Source organism: Lathamus discolor, chromosome 4, assembly GCF_037157495.1.
Source record: "Lathamus discolor isolate bLatDis1 chromosome 4, bLatDis1.hap1, whole genome shotgun sequence".
In the NCBI taxonomy this organism is placed as follows: domain Eukaryota; kingdom Metazoa; phylum Chordata; class Aves; order Psittaciformes; family Psittacidae; genus Lathamus; species Lathamus discolor.
In genome coordinates this window covers 114,598,462-114,618,388 of record NC_088887.1, presented here as the reverse complement: position 1 = coordinate 114,618,388, position 19,927 = coordinate 114,598,462, and the positions used below count along the sequence as shown (strand labels likewise).

At 35.2% G+C, this 19,927-nt stretch overlaps 1 protein-coding gene across 1 annotated transcript in view; it reads left to right on the top strand.

The window, feature by feature from the left end:
* CNTN5 (contactin 5) overlaps positions 1-19,927 on the top strand; it is a 234,548-nt gene that overhangs the window by 116,589 nt on the left and 98,032 nt on the right. Inside the window, exons 8-10 of the mRNA XM_065678713.1 lie at positions 1,613-1,749; positions 3,789-3,918; positions 6,088-6,238. Coding sequence (XP_065534785.1) covers positions 1,613-1,749; positions 3,789-3,918; positions 6,088-6,238 — 418 coding nt within the window. The remainder of the gene's footprint in view (positions 1-1,612; positions 1,750-3,788; positions 3,919-6,087; positions 6,239-19,927) is intronic.

The following is a 19,927-nucleotide window of genomic DNA, read 5'->3' as shown; positions in this document are numbered from 1 at the left end:
TGTGAATACCAAAAACATCAAATATAAAACAATAGCATCAAGTATGCAACTGGATTATATTTATAGGACAATTAGTAGACAACAAGTGAGCAGGCACTGCTGCAAGCTGCTTCTGAGGATTTCATGGGACCCTTTGATATAATTTAAGAATCAAGTAATTCAGTGCAGCGGAGCACATATGGAGCATGTCATGAATTGCCTTGACTGTAATAAGAATAATAAGGGAGCAGATGTTTTTCGTCTTGGGTTTGGGAGTGAGATTCAGTCACTCTTATCTCTGTTTTCCTCTACTAAAATGGATATGAGTGATTCTTCTTCTACTGTTTCCAGCTTCTGACAACTGTCTGGTCAGGGACTCTGAAGCAGACGATTCTCTGCTTAGGAATGATAGACACCTCCTTCACTTTCTTTATCATGCATGCACAAAATGTAAGCTAGAAGCAGTTAGTCACCTGTCATGCCTTTTCATATCTCCTCACGTCTTTGATTGGTGACCTGTCAAAAGCCAGCTAGATTCAAAGATTTATTTTTACACTCAGTTCTCCATGTTTAAGTACATTATCAATTATCTGATGTTTGAAGCAGAGACTTCATTGTGACAGATCTGGACTTCTATTCATACCAAGCAGAATTTTACATTCTTTTAGCAGTGAAGGCCTTTTAGCTATTTATTCTTTACTAACTAAAAAAACCCACAACTCAACAGTTAATATCATTAATCAATTTCATTTATCGTTGTCTTTGCTGTAAAAATCAATATGGCTACGGTGTGAAAAAACAGAAGATGGCTTTTAAACATACATTTTTATTCCTGCATATGAATGCTCAGTTCCTCACCGAGTCATACAAAGTGTTCCAAAACTATGAGATTCTACATATATAGCTGTCTGATCAGCTGCTGCATTAAAGGTCTGCTTTTTAATAGATTACTACATGAAATTTAGATACTAATGATCACATACATACTTGCCTACTGTCTGCCTTTAAAAAAGACTAGTTGTTTCATTGTGTATTATATGTTTTTGATGAATGCTAAAAATCTCATGGGTTCTGTGCTTTAAAACATTGCAAGCATTTTCAAATGGATTTCAACTCAAGACACTTTAACAAAAATATGTGCAAATACCTTACCACATGCCCAGTCATTCCTAGCTGAATAAATCATGATTTCCTAGTGAACTGAGAAAACTGCATGAAACAAAGTCTGTGATGATTGACCTGCTTTCCAAATTTTAAGTAGCTTAGGTCTTGAAAAGTTACTAAATACGCTATTGGGACTACCAAGAAAATATTCTTAAATGCAGTAATAATTAATGCATGTATAGATAGTACTGTAATGTAATCCACTGGACTTTATTAAATCAGGAATATTTCTATTCCTTGTCATGATACTGCTCATTTCCTTGTACCATTACAGCATTTCCTTTAACGTTATGGAATTTTGTTAATTTTATGACTTTTGGCTGTTTATTTAAATGTGCTTCGTTCTCAGAGTAAACTAAACTTTATAAAGGCCATAATTTAAGCTTTTTAATTAATTAGGTTTTTGCACATGAGCTAGAGACTTACAGTTTATACCCTTTGTATACAGTATGGTATTTTTTTCTTGCAGCCTACCCACATTGGGTGGAGAAACTTAATGATACTCAGTTAGACAGTGGAGATCAGCTCCGATGGGAATGTAAAGCCACTGGAAAGCCAAGGCCCACATATCATTGGCTGAAAAATGGAGTTCCTCTCTGGCCACAGGTACATTAGACAAGGAGTCACCAGTATGTTGCATGTTTCTCCTTTTATTCAGATAAAGCCTGTTAAAGAAAGTAATGAAAAGCACTTTAGAAATTACTGTTTTCTGTGTTTGTTAGTTTCTTAAGTGTTAGTATACATACAACATTTCTATGCATGTCCCATCTGAGCCATCTCAAGTGATGTAAAATTGCGTTCATCAGTAATTCTCTGTAATTCAGAAATCTTGGGGAGTGGAACCTTCTGAGTTGTGTCTGAAGCAGAATCTGCCATTGTACTCTAATGCACATCTAAGCAATCTCCAGTGTGTGGGTTTGTTTATTCCTTTCTTTCCTTTACATAATGGTATTATACTTTTTTCTTTTTTAGAAAATAGTACTATGCCTCTTTTTTTTAATAAAAGGATAGTAACAACTCAAAAAAGTGCTTTATTTGCTGAATCATATTCCTTCATATTTTCCCCAATGTATGTTATGTTATGTTTGTTATGTTATATGTCATGTCATGTCGTATCATGTCATGTCATGTCATGTCATGTCATGTCATTATGAGATTTACCACATTTTGCTTGTACATAATCCTACTTCTCAAAACACTAACAAGCTAATATAAAGAGTACAATGTCTTTTTTATTTTCACCTGTTTCCAACCCCATTAATTCCTTGTAAGTAACAGGACTCATCATCAAAACCATTCAAATGCTCCATATAAAACTCCTAGAATGTGAAGTCTTTAACTGCAGTCAACTACTGATGTATTTTAGAATTAGGTCTAAATAAAATTCTCATTTCTTTTTAAAAGATCATGAATGGCATGGCTGTCTTTTATTTAATTTTGTTAATTTTTCTCTCACTGAATTGTCAACAGGTCAGCCCACATCATGTGGGGTTTTGCCTAACACCTTTACATTTTTTATAGTGTCAAATTATTTAGAGTAGATAAAAGTTTTGTAGATTTATTTGTTTTTCCAGATTAAAATAAAGCTGTTCAATTCTGGGAGACAGTGTCTTCATTCGGAATTGAATCCACAGAAAGGATTTATGAATATAAAAGATGTAATGATTTCCTTTTCAGTGAATGCCACTTCCATCTCTGAACATCAAGCGATTATGCAAGCAATGAGAAAGGAAACATAAACAAAGCTTACTTTTCAAGTTGTGAGGCATTGAAAATAAGGTTATATGCCTTTACTTTATCCATTTCTGCCTCCATAGATAGAGTTATTAGTCCTGAAATTGAAGCAATTTAAATATCTGTTCTTTTTGGTTTTCTGATTTTTCAAACTGTTAGTTGCGCCAGGCTCTGAAATTTCTTACAACAGAGAGAATTCGTTTTCACAGTTTCCTCTGCATTCCCATACACTTTATTCTTTATCAATTTTTAATTAAACCTCCAACAATTGCAGTAATGAAATCTAGAGATATTTTATAGCAGTTCAAATTATACAGCTCGTGAAGTATACATTTCCTTAAACAGCTTTCCATGCCCTTCCCTTCCAGCTGTGGTAATTGTTTTCTACTCGTGGAATTTTCAAATAATGAATTTGCACTAATGATGAAGACAATTAGGCCCTTTCACTCTTATTCATGCAAACAATCTTACACATATACATATGTGAATGTAATATGGTGACTGAAACCAAACATTTTCTAGAGATGTGAAGATCATCAGATATGTTACACCACAACTGACTTCTTGCCTCATTAAAGTTCCCAGGATGAACTGCTTTTACAAATCATGTAAGGTTAATAGCAGAGTAACAAGCAAACAGACAGAACTGAGCCTTGAAGATAGTGAATTTGCACTGAAAAATGCTTATCTTTAAATATTTTTGGATTTTTTTCTGCCTTCCACCATCTGCTTTATCCTTGTCATTCCTTATATAACAAAAAAAAAAAAAAGGAATCCTGAGGAAATTTGTTGCTCAGTTTTATTTTAGCTTAATAATGTCTTTTGTCCCTTTGCCTGAAGCTAATAGCACAGCAAATTTCCAGTGCTTGTTTGCTTTTATAGATTTTTTTATTATTATTATTCCATTACAGAACAGGATTGAGATGGTTAATGGTGTTCTGGTGATCCACAGTGTGAATGTCTCAGATGCTGGAATGTATCAGTGCTTAGCAGAAAATAAGTATGGTACCATTTATGCCAGTGCCGAGCTGAAGATTTTAGGTGAGTATTTTTGAAATAGAACAGGCCATTATTTCTTTTCCCTTTGATAATTACGCTGTTCTTGGTCTGTTTTGATAAGGAACAGCTTCTGCCAGTCCAAACAGAACAGAGCAATGAAAGTGTGCTCCTTTTTACTCTTATTTATATATCAGTGGGTCCTTTGTTACCCGAGAGCACACAGATCCTTCTATTAACTGATTTATTTTTTTTTTTTTCATACATAGTTGACTTGGTTACATTTTGTGAAAAATTCTCATATAAGGCATTCCAGTTCAAATAAATGAAAAAATAGTTTTTAGCCCCTCAAAAATAAGTGAAGAGAGGAAACTTAGAGAAAGTAAATGTATTTTAGTCTCTGTTAAAATTAAATTATTATTTCTACCAGGGCTGTTATTCAAAGGTAATTAAGTATGATCTCAATTTTAAAGGTTTAAAAATTTCCTATGAAGTCATCAGAACTGATTGTATACTGGAAATTACACACTTTAGCTAATATCATCCATAGTAAAGCAAATGCATTACATAGTGTTACCCAGAAATATAGTAAAAATTTTGTTATTAAAAAATTCAAGTGGGGGCTTAATGAAGAAAACTTGGAGCATGTTTTTTGAACACTGTAGTTTTTCTTAAAGCAAACTACGGTAACACACAATTAGACAATAGTGTCAAGAGGACTTCCCCAGAGTTAAGTTACGTAGACTTAAGAGTCTCATGATCTTTGTTAAAGTGCTGTATAGCTGGAAGACACGTACCTGTCAGAGTAATTCAGTGGCCAAATCAGATATTAGAGGTCTCTGCACTGCTCAAACCTTGCATATTTCAAAACATGCATCTAGAATCATTCATGTAAACTCCCAAATGAATAAGAAATCTGAAGTTACTGAAATAATAATACTACATTTGAGCCAAGATTTGGTTCTTCTGAAGAATAATCTGTCTAGAAGATTTCCATTATTTGTTAGCTGGCAAACTTTAGAATTTTACTGATAGTTCTTCAAAATATTTCTGTCTAGCCATAAATAAAAAACCCACAGACAGTGGTTGCTCTCTTTCCATCACTTTCCTTTGTCATTTGTGATTCAGTCAGCAAATAGGTCCTTGTTGGTTGCAAGATTTTCTTGTTAGTTTTTTTATATCTATTATAAAACAGGTAGTTGTGCACTTTTTCAGTTATTGGAAATGGACATTGTATGTTGCCACAGTAAAATCAGCCTTTGGTTTTGTCACTTGTGAAATTGTACCATTGTTAAATTTTAACCATTCTGTTGTATTAAAGAAGCAGTTCTGTTTGATTTTCTGGATTATTAAAGGGAAAATAACAAAATAAACTGTCCATATAAATAGCTCTGATATGAAAAATACCCAAAGTAACAGTAGAAAATTTCTACATATTTGAGGCAATGGGGTGTAATATGTTCCTATAACTGTAGCTGAGGTAGTTACAGAGGGTGCTTTGATTTTGCAAAACTGGTCTAAGAAAAACACAGACAAATGAGATTACTTGAGAACAGCAGTCCTTTCTTCATGTGAAATCACAGTAATCAGTGTCATTTTGGGATGTGTGTGTTATCTATTGTAATTTTATAGTGCATTTATCATGTATTGTGTGTATTATCATCAGTGGGACTTCTTGAAAAGTGAAATGCTAAGAACAAGACATAGTTAAATATCTTCTACTGTTTTCTCACTTTTCAATTGAAAGTATTCAGAAAAATACTGTGCAATAGAAAAACCAATAAAATTTCTCTAAGTAATATTTTTTGTAAGAATTAACTCTCAAGAGTGCATTTGGTATAGTTGTGGAATTTAAACTTTTCATTTTGAACTAGTACTTCTAAGAAGTTGTCCATGAAATCCAAAGATTTGGAAAAAGATGTAACTAAATCAGCTATAGTATTTAATTTCTAAAGTTGTTGAATGTCATAAGCAATCTTACTTTGGTTCTGATGTAAGGGACATCTCACTAATTCATAACTGGATTACGTTACAGACCTGCCACCTAGTCTTGGCTCCTGCTTTTTTTTTTTTAATATTTTGTAAAATTCCATCAAATCCACAGTGTAATAATTTCCTCCAAACCAAAGTTATTATTCTAATCTTCTATTAAAATTTAATGAAACAGGAAACTGTGATTGTTCTGTGTAGAGTTAACACACTTCTTTTTAACAGCTTCAGCTCCCACTTTCCCACTAAATCAAATGAGGAAAACAATAATTATTACCAAGGGCCAAGAAGTTCTCATTGAGTGCAAGCCACAAGCCTCTCCAAAGCCAACTATCACTTGGAAGAAAGGAGACAAAGCATTAAGGGAGAGTAAGAGGTCAGATGCCTGTTCAGTAAACTAAATACTGTGTTTGCATGTTTGATTCTGTGGTAGGATATGAAAACACAAGTGACAAGAACATGCATATGTTAGCATGTTCTCTATTTTCTGTTACTCATTTCAAAAATGCTTCAGTTACATGTACACTATCAGAAGCATAGAGGCTGAGCTAGTCAGGACTGCATAAAATATCAAATGTGCTTATTAATTTGAAATAATTTTAATAAGGCACATTTGCAGCTTGATCGCAATGGAAGTCTAAGAATAGCTTTAAAATGATTGAGAGAAGAAAAATATGATTTCATTACAGGATTTAATTATAAAAGTAATTTCTGTACTCAGCAGCACATCTGTTTAACAGGATATGTTTAATTAAATAAGGTCTGTCCAGCTCTGTACATTAAACTTACTCTAAGCACTGCAGGTTAAATGCCAGCTGTAACTGCACTTTAAAAGATTGCATGTCTGTGCACTAGACTAGTTTTGCCACCCTGCACATGGTCTTTAGGTACACAGAGCAATCATCTTTCTGGTAATGTATGTGACTGAACCACTTAAAGTGACCTGTATGGCATTAGTCAAAAAGATAAAAGCAAGTCTTGTTTGTTCGTTTGTGCAGTATAGATGCAAGCAGTAGAGTGCATCTATACTTGTTAGCTGCTAAAACCATTTCATTCAGGTGAGTTTTATTTTCATCTCATGACTCTTTTTTTTCTGTTTTGAGAAGGAAAAATGGGTAACATTTCATGCCACATTGGGTTGAGAGGGAGGAGGGCAGAGCAAAATAGCATTACACAACATTTTACTAACAGGTATGAGTTGTATAGTGCATATTGACAAGATGACAGAATGTTATTACAAAGATTCTGCTAATATCAAATATTGTAAGACTGATGTCTCTATTTTGTGGCTACACAGTTAACTGTTTTCACTTCATGGCATGAACTATGGAAGATAAAAAGCTGGCTGAACTGTTTCAAATATTTGAAATATATGGGTTGTATTCAACTTAATTTTTAGTCAGTTGTTCAGGGAGTATCTTGTGTCATTCAGAGCAGCTCCTCTGCATCTCCTGTTTATAGAGGGGTGAGGAACTATCCATTTCAATGTAACTCAGTTTTATCTCTACATACAGTGTGCTTTAAACAAATGGCATGTAAAATAGAATTTGTTTGGAGAGGAGATGAGGAAGCCTATTGTGATTTTGAGAAATGAAATGTAAACCAATGGAGGTAGTGTGTATGTTTCCATGTTTTGGTCACTCTGACAAGGAAACATGGGAAAGGAACTCTGTAAAACATTTTTAAAAAGGAATAATGTGACGTGATGAGCGCATGTAAATACTTTTAAAATGGGCATTCTTCACAGACTGCTGATAAAAATCCCAGCAAAAAGCAATAAGGAACTGTCATCTGATGAGCTTGCATAGAATGCTAAACCATCAGAGATTTAGGGGGAAAAAAAGGAAGAAAAGGCATTTTGAATACATAAAAAGGAAGGGCAAGGATAGAACAGCAGAATGTATCCTTTTTTTTTTTTTTCTGCCACAGCTTATTCTGCTTCTAGAATGGTTGTACCAAGTGCATGTTATGTTTTATTTTTGCTAAGTCTGCAAGCCCAGAAAAGGAATTTGCTTCATTTATCCATATATTTTAGAAAAGGGTCAACATGAAAGAGATCTTCCCCTCTACAGAGAAGAAGAAACTCCATTTGACTAAGTGGGTCTGCTATCATCTACCTCTTTCAAGCTGTTTTGCCTTCTTAGGTGTTCTTCCAACCAAAAGCTCGTTGACAGAAGTATCTCAAGTGAATTTCCATTTGTTACTGATCAGAAGGCTGAGTTCAGTACAGTTTTTACTGCAGTCAGACCTGGACTAGCATCTGGAATATGATGCAGTCTGAAAGCCTCAAATGTTTCAGATTAATTCAAAAGCCTAAAGGCACTTGGCAACATAATTGTGGAAGGAGTCTTCATGCACTCCATCTCTTGGTCTGCTTTTACCTTTGAACGAGTTATCCAACTCAAGGTGTTCATATCCACAGTCTGTCTATGCTAAGTTTGCTCTCCCTGGTGGACAGTCATTATTCTAAGCAGTCAGATCATTTGATTCCACTTGAAATATTATAACAATATATATCTATAACTTTATCATAACAGCTCTTTTTAACTGTATTATACATGAGTGGTAGGTCTATAGAATAGAAAAAAAAATTGGATATTCACAACTATTAGCTGTCAAAAAGTATCATTCTGAGTGTTACAGTCTCATAAATGTTTTAAATTTAATGAGATTACTCCTATAGAAACATACTTATTTAATAAAGATTCCAAGGTATTCACAATTCATTCTAGCAACCAGATGTAAAGATCAAGGCCCACTGCAAAAGCCACGTTTTAATTAAATAAAATATATGCTACTGCAGAACTAATATGCAGATGATTAAAACTTCCAAAGAACAAGGCATAGTCTGTGAAGCTTACTAATATAGGACATTTAGTGATCACTATCAGCATTTGAAAGGAACTATATGTAAAATTCAAATATCTTATATTGTTATCTCAGTGTGTTGTTAATGCATTTACACAAATGTAAGTTCATCAGTATTTTCACCTGAAAGTTAAGAGGAGGGGAAAAAAGCTATTGTTATACTAATGTTCTAATTGGAATTAGAACACGCCTGAGCACAACAGCAATGGGAATTGTGTAGGCACATAAACCGTATTTAAGCTGCATATTTCATTAGTCATCTCACAATAATTAAAATTAACTATCTTTACTAACCACTTTTCCCTGGACTATAGTATCTCAAAGACTTATAGATGACTGTGAGCCATTTGTGGAAGCCTGCAATCAACTATACTCTGGTTATTGATTAGAACATCAAAGTCGTTAGTCCATAAGAATTTTGCAAGTAACTTTTGAATCTTTTAGCTCATAAGTAGTCTTTATTTTATAGGAAGGTGGATTAGAGTGGAATCCAAGTCTGAAAACATAAGTCCATGATTTGTAGTAAAATGTTTTGATGGAACTTTGATTTAGATCCTAAATAGGAAGACCTGGGGCCTTGGGCAAGAGTATGGTGATCAATGAACATTTTTGTGAGATTTCCGAAATATTCCAATCAGATACTTCTTAATTTGTAATCAACTGCTCATTTACTATAGTAGCATCAACTTCTAAACAAGACCCAGGCCCAGACAATTCAGATCAAAAAGTGAGCCAGGAGTTTTCCATTAAATATTTCATTAAACTTATATAATATCAAGCTAAAAGAAGTCAACAAAAGTGATAGTTAATATTATTATTATTTTATGTAGACAGTAAACTTTATAATACGCAGTAGAATAAACTGGAGTCTGTTGTCAGTTGCATCGATACAAATAATGAGCAATGCTAATAAAGTCAATGATTAAATTCTGCACAAACATTTTTTATAAATTATTTTAGTCCCTCTTTCCAGGCTTCCATAAATGCAGGTATTTTCTAATCATTTACTAATACACAATTTTTTGTGAGCCGTTAGTCCATCAGAATCTCTGTTTTCATTGCTTTCTTAAAGTCGCCTGCATTTCTTATATAGCTTATCCAATAGTAGTGACTAAAGCTGGTGTTTAAACATATATGCTTGAAGAGTCATAGGTATTAAAAAGCATTATAAGTCTTTGCTCATCTGTTTTTGTTCTTTCTTCTGCATCTAAAATATTTTCTCATTAAAATTATATTGAATTTTCACTCTAGCTCATTATTTCCATATCCATTAATTATACTTAAAATAAAATCAATCAAAAGCACTCTAGCAGTGCAAAGAGTTCTATTCAGTCTTTGGTTTTTCTTCTCCATTCAGACCACCGAGAAACAAAAAAAAAAAAAAAGAAAAGCTCCATTAAATCAACAAATGGGTAACTGAGGACGCAGGATTTCCATAGTGCTAATTTTGTGCTGCTTTATTTTGCTTTTGTTCCTTTTCCTTTTGAAGCTTATCTAATAACAATACCTATTTTATCAACATTTCTTGTATATCTGAATTTGTGTGCAGATTAATATGTAGTCTAAAAAAAACCCTAAATTCAGTGATGTCTAAACATACATGTATGCATTGGAAATCTAGTTCTGCATTTATTGACTGCTGCCTTTCCATATGGCACAGTCTAAGCTTTCTCCTTTGCATGCCAGAACAAGCTTTGCAGAACATTAGCAGTCTCTGAAGGTCAGATTCACAATAGATCACCATGAGCAGAACAGCAGTGCCAGTCTTTCTGTGTCCATTGTACAATTGCTTATATTCATCCACCTAGGTCAAAGGTTAACTTTTCCTCAGGACCTCAATGTGTTAAACATTTCTGCGAGGAAGATAAATGGTAACAAGACTCCACCTGCCACTTCAATTCAGCCACTTTTCCTATAGAGCAGTTAGTTCCCTGAATTCCATTTCTGTTTGAAGGGTTCTGGAGGTAGGATGAAGAAAACCTTACAGAATCATAGAATACTTTGGGTTGGAAGGGACCTTAAAGATCATCCAGTTCCAAACACCCTGACATGGGCAGGGACACCTTCCACTAGATCAGGTTGCTCAAAGCCCCTTTCAACATGGCCTTGAACACTGCCAGGGATGGGACAGCCACAATTTCTGTGGGCAACCTGTGCCCGTGTCTCACATTCCTCACAGTAAATAACTTCTTCCTTGTATCTAATCTAAATCTACCTACTTAATTTTGGGCAGGTTAATCAACAGAGGGGATTTTAGATAGTTTGAATGCAATAGCCTGGCCTGGATTTGGCCAGGATACAAACTTTAAAATCCTTATTCCTGCAGTATATGTTGTGGTTGCTTTTTTATTGATTGCCAGTTGGTAAAATATTTTTATTCCATATGATGTCAAGGAGTCATGAAACAGCTGAGGGTGTCATGGACCTCTGGATACCACCTGGTTCAACCCCGCTGTTAAGATCAGGTCAGCTAGAACAGCTTGCTCAAGGTCGTGTCCAGTAAAGTTATTAGTGTCTCCAAGGATGGAGACACTGCAGCCTACAGAGGAAACCTGTTCATACTCCAGTTAAACACCCTTACAGTAAAAAAGAAAGATATTCTTATGTTTAAATAGAATTGATGTTTAAATGGATAACCTTTATGTCAGTTGTACCTATTGCCTCTCCTGTCACCAGACACCACTGAGAAGAGTCTGACTGTGTCTCTTACTCCTTCCCATCAGAGTGTGTATTAGTTGATCAGTGTGGCGATCAGCTGGGAGGGTCTTATCTATAATAAATATGCCCATATAATGAAGTAATATCAATATTTCTTCCATGACATGTTACAGTCTCTGTTCAGGTTTGCCACAAACCTTCTCGGACACTAAAATTCATAAAATGGAGCTGTCACTCATACAGAACTTGCCCGGTCGGTAGTGCTGTGTAGCAAAGTTACTGTTTGCTTGACATGTTTTTTCACACAGTAAGGTATGCCTGTGCAGCCGTAGACAAGCCTGTAGAAACTGCACGTTGAGCAATGAACTACTGGATGTCAATAGTATGAGCTCTAACAGTCAGTCTTTAAATATCCCATATCAAAAAAGTGGGCACTGAAAATAGACAAATATTTGTGAAGCTATCAGGCATTAAAAACATGGAGAAATATTAACAAGGAAATCATGGGTTTGTAGGCCTGTGGATATAAGATTTCAAGTCACACATTGACCTATGAAGAACAGGAAGACACTAAATAGTACCCATCAAGTGAGAATCGTTGTCTGTAGGTTAAATGAAGGATAAATTCACTGGAGGGGACAAAGCGTTCAAGCTGTGTGTAACATAACACATGAGGCAGTGAATTCAGCCTGTGAAGTTTTGCCCTTACTTGTTTGCGACATTGTGTGTTCTTTTAGTTATGTTTCTCTAACAATTCAGCAGCTGTGAAAGAAGTCAGAGAGAAGAGATCTGGTATAGGAATGTTAAATTCTGAATACTAATATAGGATTGCTATACTATTGCTAGACAGAGACACAGGGAAGCCTGAAACTATTGCCTTTTGCCTACCTTCAGGTTAATACTGAGATCTTTGAGCTAAAGTAGTTTTCCTGTATGCCTACATATTTCATCTGTCACACTTTGCTATGCAATTAGTGGAAATTCATAGAACACTTAAATCTAAAAAATATCATCATTCAAAAACATAGAAATGGACATGTTTTAATATTCTTCTGGTCTCTCAGACTCCTTCATTTTCAGTTTTGACAGGTTCTTATTACAGTTTTATTCTTCACTCTACTATATTTAAGGATCTGTCAGTGTTTCCATTGTAAGTTCATATTTTAATGGCATTTTAACTCAGTTGCTATGAAAAAAAAGAAAATCAAAGCAGAAAAGAAAAAAGAAGTGTTTCAAAGGAGAAAAAAGAAAAAAATATTTGAGTTTGGAGGTGAAATTTTTATTCAATTTTATAAAATACTTTGGTTAGTGCATGTTGGTTTTAAATGGGAACATGTATTTGCATGTAACAGAAGTATGTCTTATATGTTTTTTCATAATCATGGTGGTAACTTTCCATAAGGATTTCAGTTCCATCTAATTTGTATGTAATGCTTGTTTAAACTGAAACCTGTGCAGTGTGCAGGTTGAGATAAGAACAGTTTAGTAACTAAAATAATGTAAATATTGATAATAGAAAGAATACAAACAATAATAATAATAGGAAGCAAGAAAAGAAATTAAAGCTCAAAAAACACAAGTGTTGCACAATGCAGCTGGTCACCACCCTCCAACCAATACCCAGCCCAACCCAAGCATTAATTGGTCCCTTCTGGGTGACTCCCCCTAGTTCATATACTGGGCATGGTGTGCTGTGGTATGGAATACCCCTGTGGCTAGTTTGGGTCAGGTGTCCTGTGTCTGCTTCCTCCTGGCTTCTTGTGCCACTCTGCACTGGCAGAGCATGAGAGACTGAAAAGTCCTTGATCAGGGTACTGAGCAACAACTAAAACACCAGTGTGTTATCAGCATTGTTCTCAGACTGAAGCCAAAATACAGCGCTGCACCAGCTACTAGGAAGAAAACTTACAGCTGAAACCAGGACAAATGGGCAGTAGATTGCTTTGTAACAATTGTGACAATTGTCTGTTGGTCTCTAATTTGCACCAGGCTCAACTTGCATCTGGCACAAGCTTTTCTGCATCTGTATAATCAGCCACAATAGCTCAGCCCTTCCGCTTTTTTGGTGAAAAAACCTATATTTATTTATTTTGCTGATAATAGAGAAAGACCTTGAGAATTTATCCAACTATAGGAGCGGATTATTAAGCAGTTTGAAGATTTTATTTTTTTTACCCCAGTTAAATAACCAAAGAAAATGGCCACATACCAGTTTAACAAATTAGTTTTGCAAATAACATTTCCCGTAGGCTACCAAATTAATCCTGTTATTATATTCAAGGGAATTGTTATTTACAGGATCCAAAATGATTTCTCGGAACTGAAGCATCTCAGTCTTTCTTCCCAGGAATGGTATTCAGGATAATGCTTCCTATTATTTCGCCTTAATATGGTACTTTATATACTGCTATACAGCTATTTAGACACTTGCTGACTCTTTTTAAGGAAATAATGCTAAATACCAATAAAGATGTGTATGTTTAGGTAACATATCACTGAACTATACATTATTTTAGAAAGTCATTCTATTTACTCATTGGGTTGATATTTGAGGAAGTGTTCTGCCATATCTTGCCAGTTTTCAGTTCAAATAGCATTTAATTGCATAAAAACAGATACAGGGTTCATTACAATAACCTCCCTGGCTGCCAGCTGCTTTGTCAGTCTCACATAATTACTCTGTGGTATCCATCAAGCACATGTGGATGTTTTGGACCACTTTGTACTTCAGGAGCTGAGTCCTACCCTGTATGATTCAGTGTTTGGGTATTTCTATACAGCTGTATTTCTTGATTGTTTCCTCAGTTACTGAACTGTTAGGTATCCCATATATAGATAGATATATATATATCCCACAACCCTACTGAAAAAAAAATAAGCTGAGGAGCTCAACCTTTTAAAGTTGTTAACAACCACACGATATTTGATCTTCTATATATGCCTTGAATATCTGCTTACACAACTAATTATCACTTGAGCAAACAGTTTATGAATTCCGATTCTAACCATGATTCTTTTCTTTGCTGTTATAAATGGCTGCTTGTTTTTGCAGCACACAGGCAGAATATGACAAATCAGCAGTCGCCTAAAGGTTTTTCTTTGCTTAAGGCTCTTCAGGCTATGACTTTCAGCATAATTTGTCCTTAATAGAAACTTAATCTAAAATTGTTGGGAATTTAAACACTTAACTTCATGCCACCAGCTGATCCTCAGATTCCCAAGTCGCAATTTAATGATCAAAAAAGTAGAGAAGATAGAAACTGCCGAGGACATTAAGAAAGAAAACTTCGTGACAGAAACTCTTGTCTTCCTGAGAGAGTTCCACAAGTCACTTCTTTTCAATTTTTGCATAAATCATGGTCTAATTTAGCTGTGGCAGGCTCATAATAGGAATTACAGATCTGGTTACAAAGTATAAAAAGGAAACAATAATAACCTTGACTAAATAGTAAAAACAAATGGCAAGATCATTCCTTCACAAAACAGGATCTTCGTTCAAAAGCAGCACTGTTTTACTAATTGATCATATTACACAACATGAGTTTTGACAACACAGTGATTTTGGCCATGCTCCTAAACAAGTGTTAGTCTTTATGCATGTTCTTTTGCAGGGAACATGGTTAAAGAAACAGTCTTTCCTGCTTTGTGAACCTTAGGCAAGAGATTTGATTTTTTCTCTACCTATGAGTTCAGTCAGGTTTGATTTCAGGAATAAAATTAAATTGCTGAAACTTCCTTCCCTCATCTCAGGCCTCTTGCTTTACAATGAAAAGTTTTAGGAATCTGAAAGATAGTCCCTTATTTCCCAAGTCTGGTTTTTTTGTTAGATCATTTCCCTTGCCAGTTGGTCACACAGATGCAGATATGCATGTGCCAGAGCAGCCCAGAAAGGACTGGAGTGGCTGGCCATGGACCAAGAGAGATTCTTAGAGCAGAGGAGGACAGCACAAAAAGCAAGTTTTCCCTTTTCCTGCCTATATGCGTGGTATACCAGTTAGGGCAGATGATTTACCTGCATGACTAAATTAAAAGCTGCTTTGTAATGCTGCCTGGGATTGCACTGGTATGCAACCAGCTACATTATTAAGCAGTTAGTCCCTTGCTGGATTTTAGCCTGCATCAAGTAGCTGTTCCCAAGTACTCCTTAAACCTTTTAGTAGTTTGTGCATGCAAAAAGCCATTCCTCCTAGGCTGTCCACGAACTGCCAGCATGTTTTAAAGGCTAAGAGCTTTTAATAGGATGGAAACAGTTGTGCCAGCTTGCCCTGGGTTTACCAGTGGCCGTTTTGCTCCTTCTTAGTAACTGGTGCAAGCTCTGTGTTTTGACTTACAGCCTGGGCAGAGAGCTGATAACACCGATTGTTTTTAATTGTTGTTAAGTAATGTTTATTCTGGCCGAGGACTTTGTGAGCCTCATGCTCTGCCAGGGACGAGGGGAGGCCAGGAGGAAGCAGAGACAGGACACCTGACCCATGCTAGCCAAAGAGGTATTCCATACCACAGCACGTCATGCCCAGGATGTAACTGGGAGTTACCGGGAAAGGCACGGTCTCTCTTCAGGGGGGGGTGTCGAACTCGTTCGGCAGTGGTATCGTATTCTCTTATTCTCTTGTTATTTTCTCTTATCAATATTATCATTGCTGGTAGCAGTAGTGATTTGTGTTATACCTTAGTTACTGGGCTGTTCTTATCTCAACCCATGGGAGTTACATTCTCTTGATTCTCCTCCCCATCCCTCCGGGAGCAGGGAGGGTTGGGTGGGGGGTGAGTGAACGAGCTTTTGTGGTTGGGTTTAAACCACGACATGGCTTCAATATATTTCTCCTTAATAAATGGTAGAGAGGAAGCAAGAATTTCAGAATACTTATAAAAGAGAGCAGCACGAATGATCCATCACTGCTTGCAAACAGTAAACCCATTTACCACTGTGAGAGAATTTTTTTCTGATGTGATCTAGTTGTGTGTAACACCAGTTTTGCCAGGACAATTCACTAGCACCAGTGAAAAACAAGGTACTCTAATGTTAATGACTTCCATAGAAGTAGATTTCAGATATGTACATAGAAGATTCCTGTATTTCTCCTTTTCAGTGGCTGTATACAGCTACTGTTCCTAACCCTTGCCCTTCCATTCCACTTTCGTCTTTCAAAATCCCTTTTAAAAAATATCTCTATAGTTTCTGTTTTTAAACTTTCACAAATAATAGCTTCCAAGTTAATTAATATTCTATGTTTATCATTATTAAAAATATTTAGTAAAACTGCACCAACATTAATATCTGTAACACTTCACTGGACCTCATGTAATACTATATTTTTTTCTGCTCCTGCCACCTTAGCCTGTCATCTCTATATAGTCACCAATACACTTTTTATATCATGCTCATTGGCTATGACCTCTTCGCCTGTGTTCACAGCAGCCTAAAGGTGGGAATGTGTAACTTAATTTTTACCACAGTATCATTAAATTAACTGTGCTAATGCCATTGAATAAGGATTAAAAATCTGCAGTTACTAATTAAAACTCAGGAAGACCTATGATAAAAGCGTTATTTTTATATGTGTAACTTAAGGTCACAATGCATAAAATTCCCTCATTACGTAGTCTAATATTGTTTGAAAATGATGATATGGTATAGTACCAGTATAAAAAGGTGATATTTAGGTGGAAGTATGCTTATGTAGGAATCAAAAAATGCACCTTCTGAAGCTGCTAAGTGTTTGATGTAGCTTCTGTAAGCTTTCCAGTTTACTAAGTTCTCAAACCACAGAGCAGAAAGACCTTTCAGTTGTCCTTTTTTCTTTTTGTTGTGTTTTTTTTTTGGCAGGAACAACCTCTTTCAATGTTCTCAGAGGTATGTGTTACTGATTCTTTGGCAAAAACAATTATCGCTATTCAGAGGAATCTCTCTTAGACTTTTGACTGCTTAGTGTTTATTACTCTTACATTTTTATTATTGTATTTTTGCAATTTCATATCAGTATCCCCTTCTTTTTTTTAAATTTTCTTTACCACTTAGTATGTACAGCAGCTACATAGCCCTGTGAACCTCCTCTGGTGTAGTTCATTTGTCACTACTTGGCCAAATGACATATACTTAGTGATAATATATTTTTGTATGTTTTTAAAGAAAACTTTCTCCTGTGGAACATTACCTCTTCATGTTTTTGAGTTAGAATTGAAAAGGTTTTCTGTAGCTTGCTGGAATGTTACCATAATCCAAAAACTCACAAGTCTTTACCCAAAACTTCTTGTCTAGTAACAATCAAAAGATGGCAATCTCCTTACCAAAAAATGCAAAAATAGGTTCCAGACTAGAAAAAACACCCCAAACAACTCTAAATAATTCCAACCCATCTTCATAATTCTATATTCCTCCACCTACAGAAACGAGCATCCTCAAATTTCTCTCACTTATTGACAGGCCTGTTTTTCCTGATACAGTAACACACAACTTTGAAACATGTTTAGGTTTTAATTCCTTTTTTTTTTTTTTTTTTTTTTTTTTCTTATCAGCAGCTTTCTAAAGTTTCCTTTCTACATCTTTGGTACCTCTTTGCTGTGAATGGATCCTTACATACCTTACTAACAGTGCCAAATCCAAGTCTTTAAGTCATCACTCCACAGCAAAATGTGAATCCATGAGGAGCTAGTTAGTAAAGACTTATTATTAAAACAAAGAAATTAATTGTCTGCCCCCTAAAAATACCAAAACAAAACAAAACATCAACTTTTTTCATTATCTTTTTGTGGAATCATGGAATCATGTGGAAGGGACCTTAAAGATCATCTAGTTCCAATCTGCAGCAGGCGGAGGGGTGGGTTCTTCATTTTTCTTTTCTTTCTTTAATTTTTTATTGTTCTGTTGCAATCTAAATAATAAATATAATTTGGAAGTTAAAAACATTCCTTTAAAATCTGTAATAAATAGCTTTAATTTTCTTTAGAAAAAAAAGTAACCTCCATTCTCAAGGAAAAGTAAACCAAGGTGCCAAATTCACATTTTTGTAAGCTGCTAACAGACATATTAAAAATAGCATGCTGTTTAACCCAGTCAAATACACAATCTTTACAACTCAGAAACTGAAACTGCTTATATTGTAAGTAAAATTTCCAAAAGATAAAGCTAAAAAATTATTAACATTGATGTACTTTTAATTTACCTTAGACCTTAACTGGATTCAGGGCAAGCTATGCTAAATGGTTCAGACTCTATGACTGACATCGTCATAGCTGCAGACAACTCTTTCTCAGCCTCTCTTCTTATTCTGGTATTTCTCCTCATGCTGATTTCATGCATCATAAGCTCTGAGCATTCCGTGTCTCAGAGCACACCATGTACTAATTTTGCTCTCACAACCTTTTAATGGGAATACTTACTGCATTATTTTCTAGGTAAAAACAAGAGAAGTAAAAGACCCTCTGTGTTTACATTGCCTTGGTTATGTGACAGCAAAGATGCTGGTTTTCACTGTGAGTTCTTGGGTTTAATGATTATTAGCCATAAACTGCACCATATATTTTATCTCTGTACTGAAGATCCTTCAGATGAAAAGTAGTATTTCTGGGGACTTAAAATTCCTAGTACTTCAAGAACTACATGCAGCATGCAGGATGGTATATCTGTTGAAGTTTTTATCACCATATTCCCCTTTGTGGTGATTCTCTCTTGAATCAGTTTTTCAACATTTCCCCACTTTCAAATACAAGACAAAGAGTATTATTGTGGTGGTGTGCTTGAAGTTTTCATTCTGTGCCTCTTCTCAGGATGAAGGCCAATATAATGATTCTTTGTTGTCCACTGAATACCCACTCAGGGATATTGTACATACTTCTTGATATTGCATTAATACACGGTGGTTTCTAAACTCTAATGTCAAGTTAAAAGACTCATGTGATTCAGACTCTTCTATTTAAGCACATGGGTTTTTTCCTTTATGACATCATTTCTGCCTCTTGTTTGCTTCTGCATTGTGGCTCAACCGCATTTTCATGTGACACTCAGATAAAAGCATATATCAGAAAGTATAATCCAGATTTTGTATCAAAGAGAATCCCTCGTGCCTAATACAAACTCCTATAAAAAGAAATACTTCAACTTCAGCAGTCAGTTAATCCTTATTTACTAAAATTCATTTATTCCTTAGCAAGGGGTTTCCTGTCTTTTTTAATGTAATTTTCAGTAAGATATTAATGAAAAAGATGTCACTGTATAAACACAATATTGAAGCAAACTAATACAGACACTTCCAACAGGACCCCATAGTGTAGAGAACTGTGTAATAAAACTGACAGTACATAGGTCAGATAATAAAATTGTGGACAGTGTCACTTGCCAATCATATTCTCAATTTTCTAACCTTTAGTTCTGTAATTAATCTGTGTTAATTTAGCCCTATCTGTCACTTTTTGTTTGTGCGTGTGCATTGATTTTTGTTTGTGTTTTTTTTGTTTTTTTGAAGTTCAGTTCACACATGGGAATTATTGTGGCCCTTTTTTATCACAGTTGTGTGGCATTTGCAGCATTCATTCAGCTTTG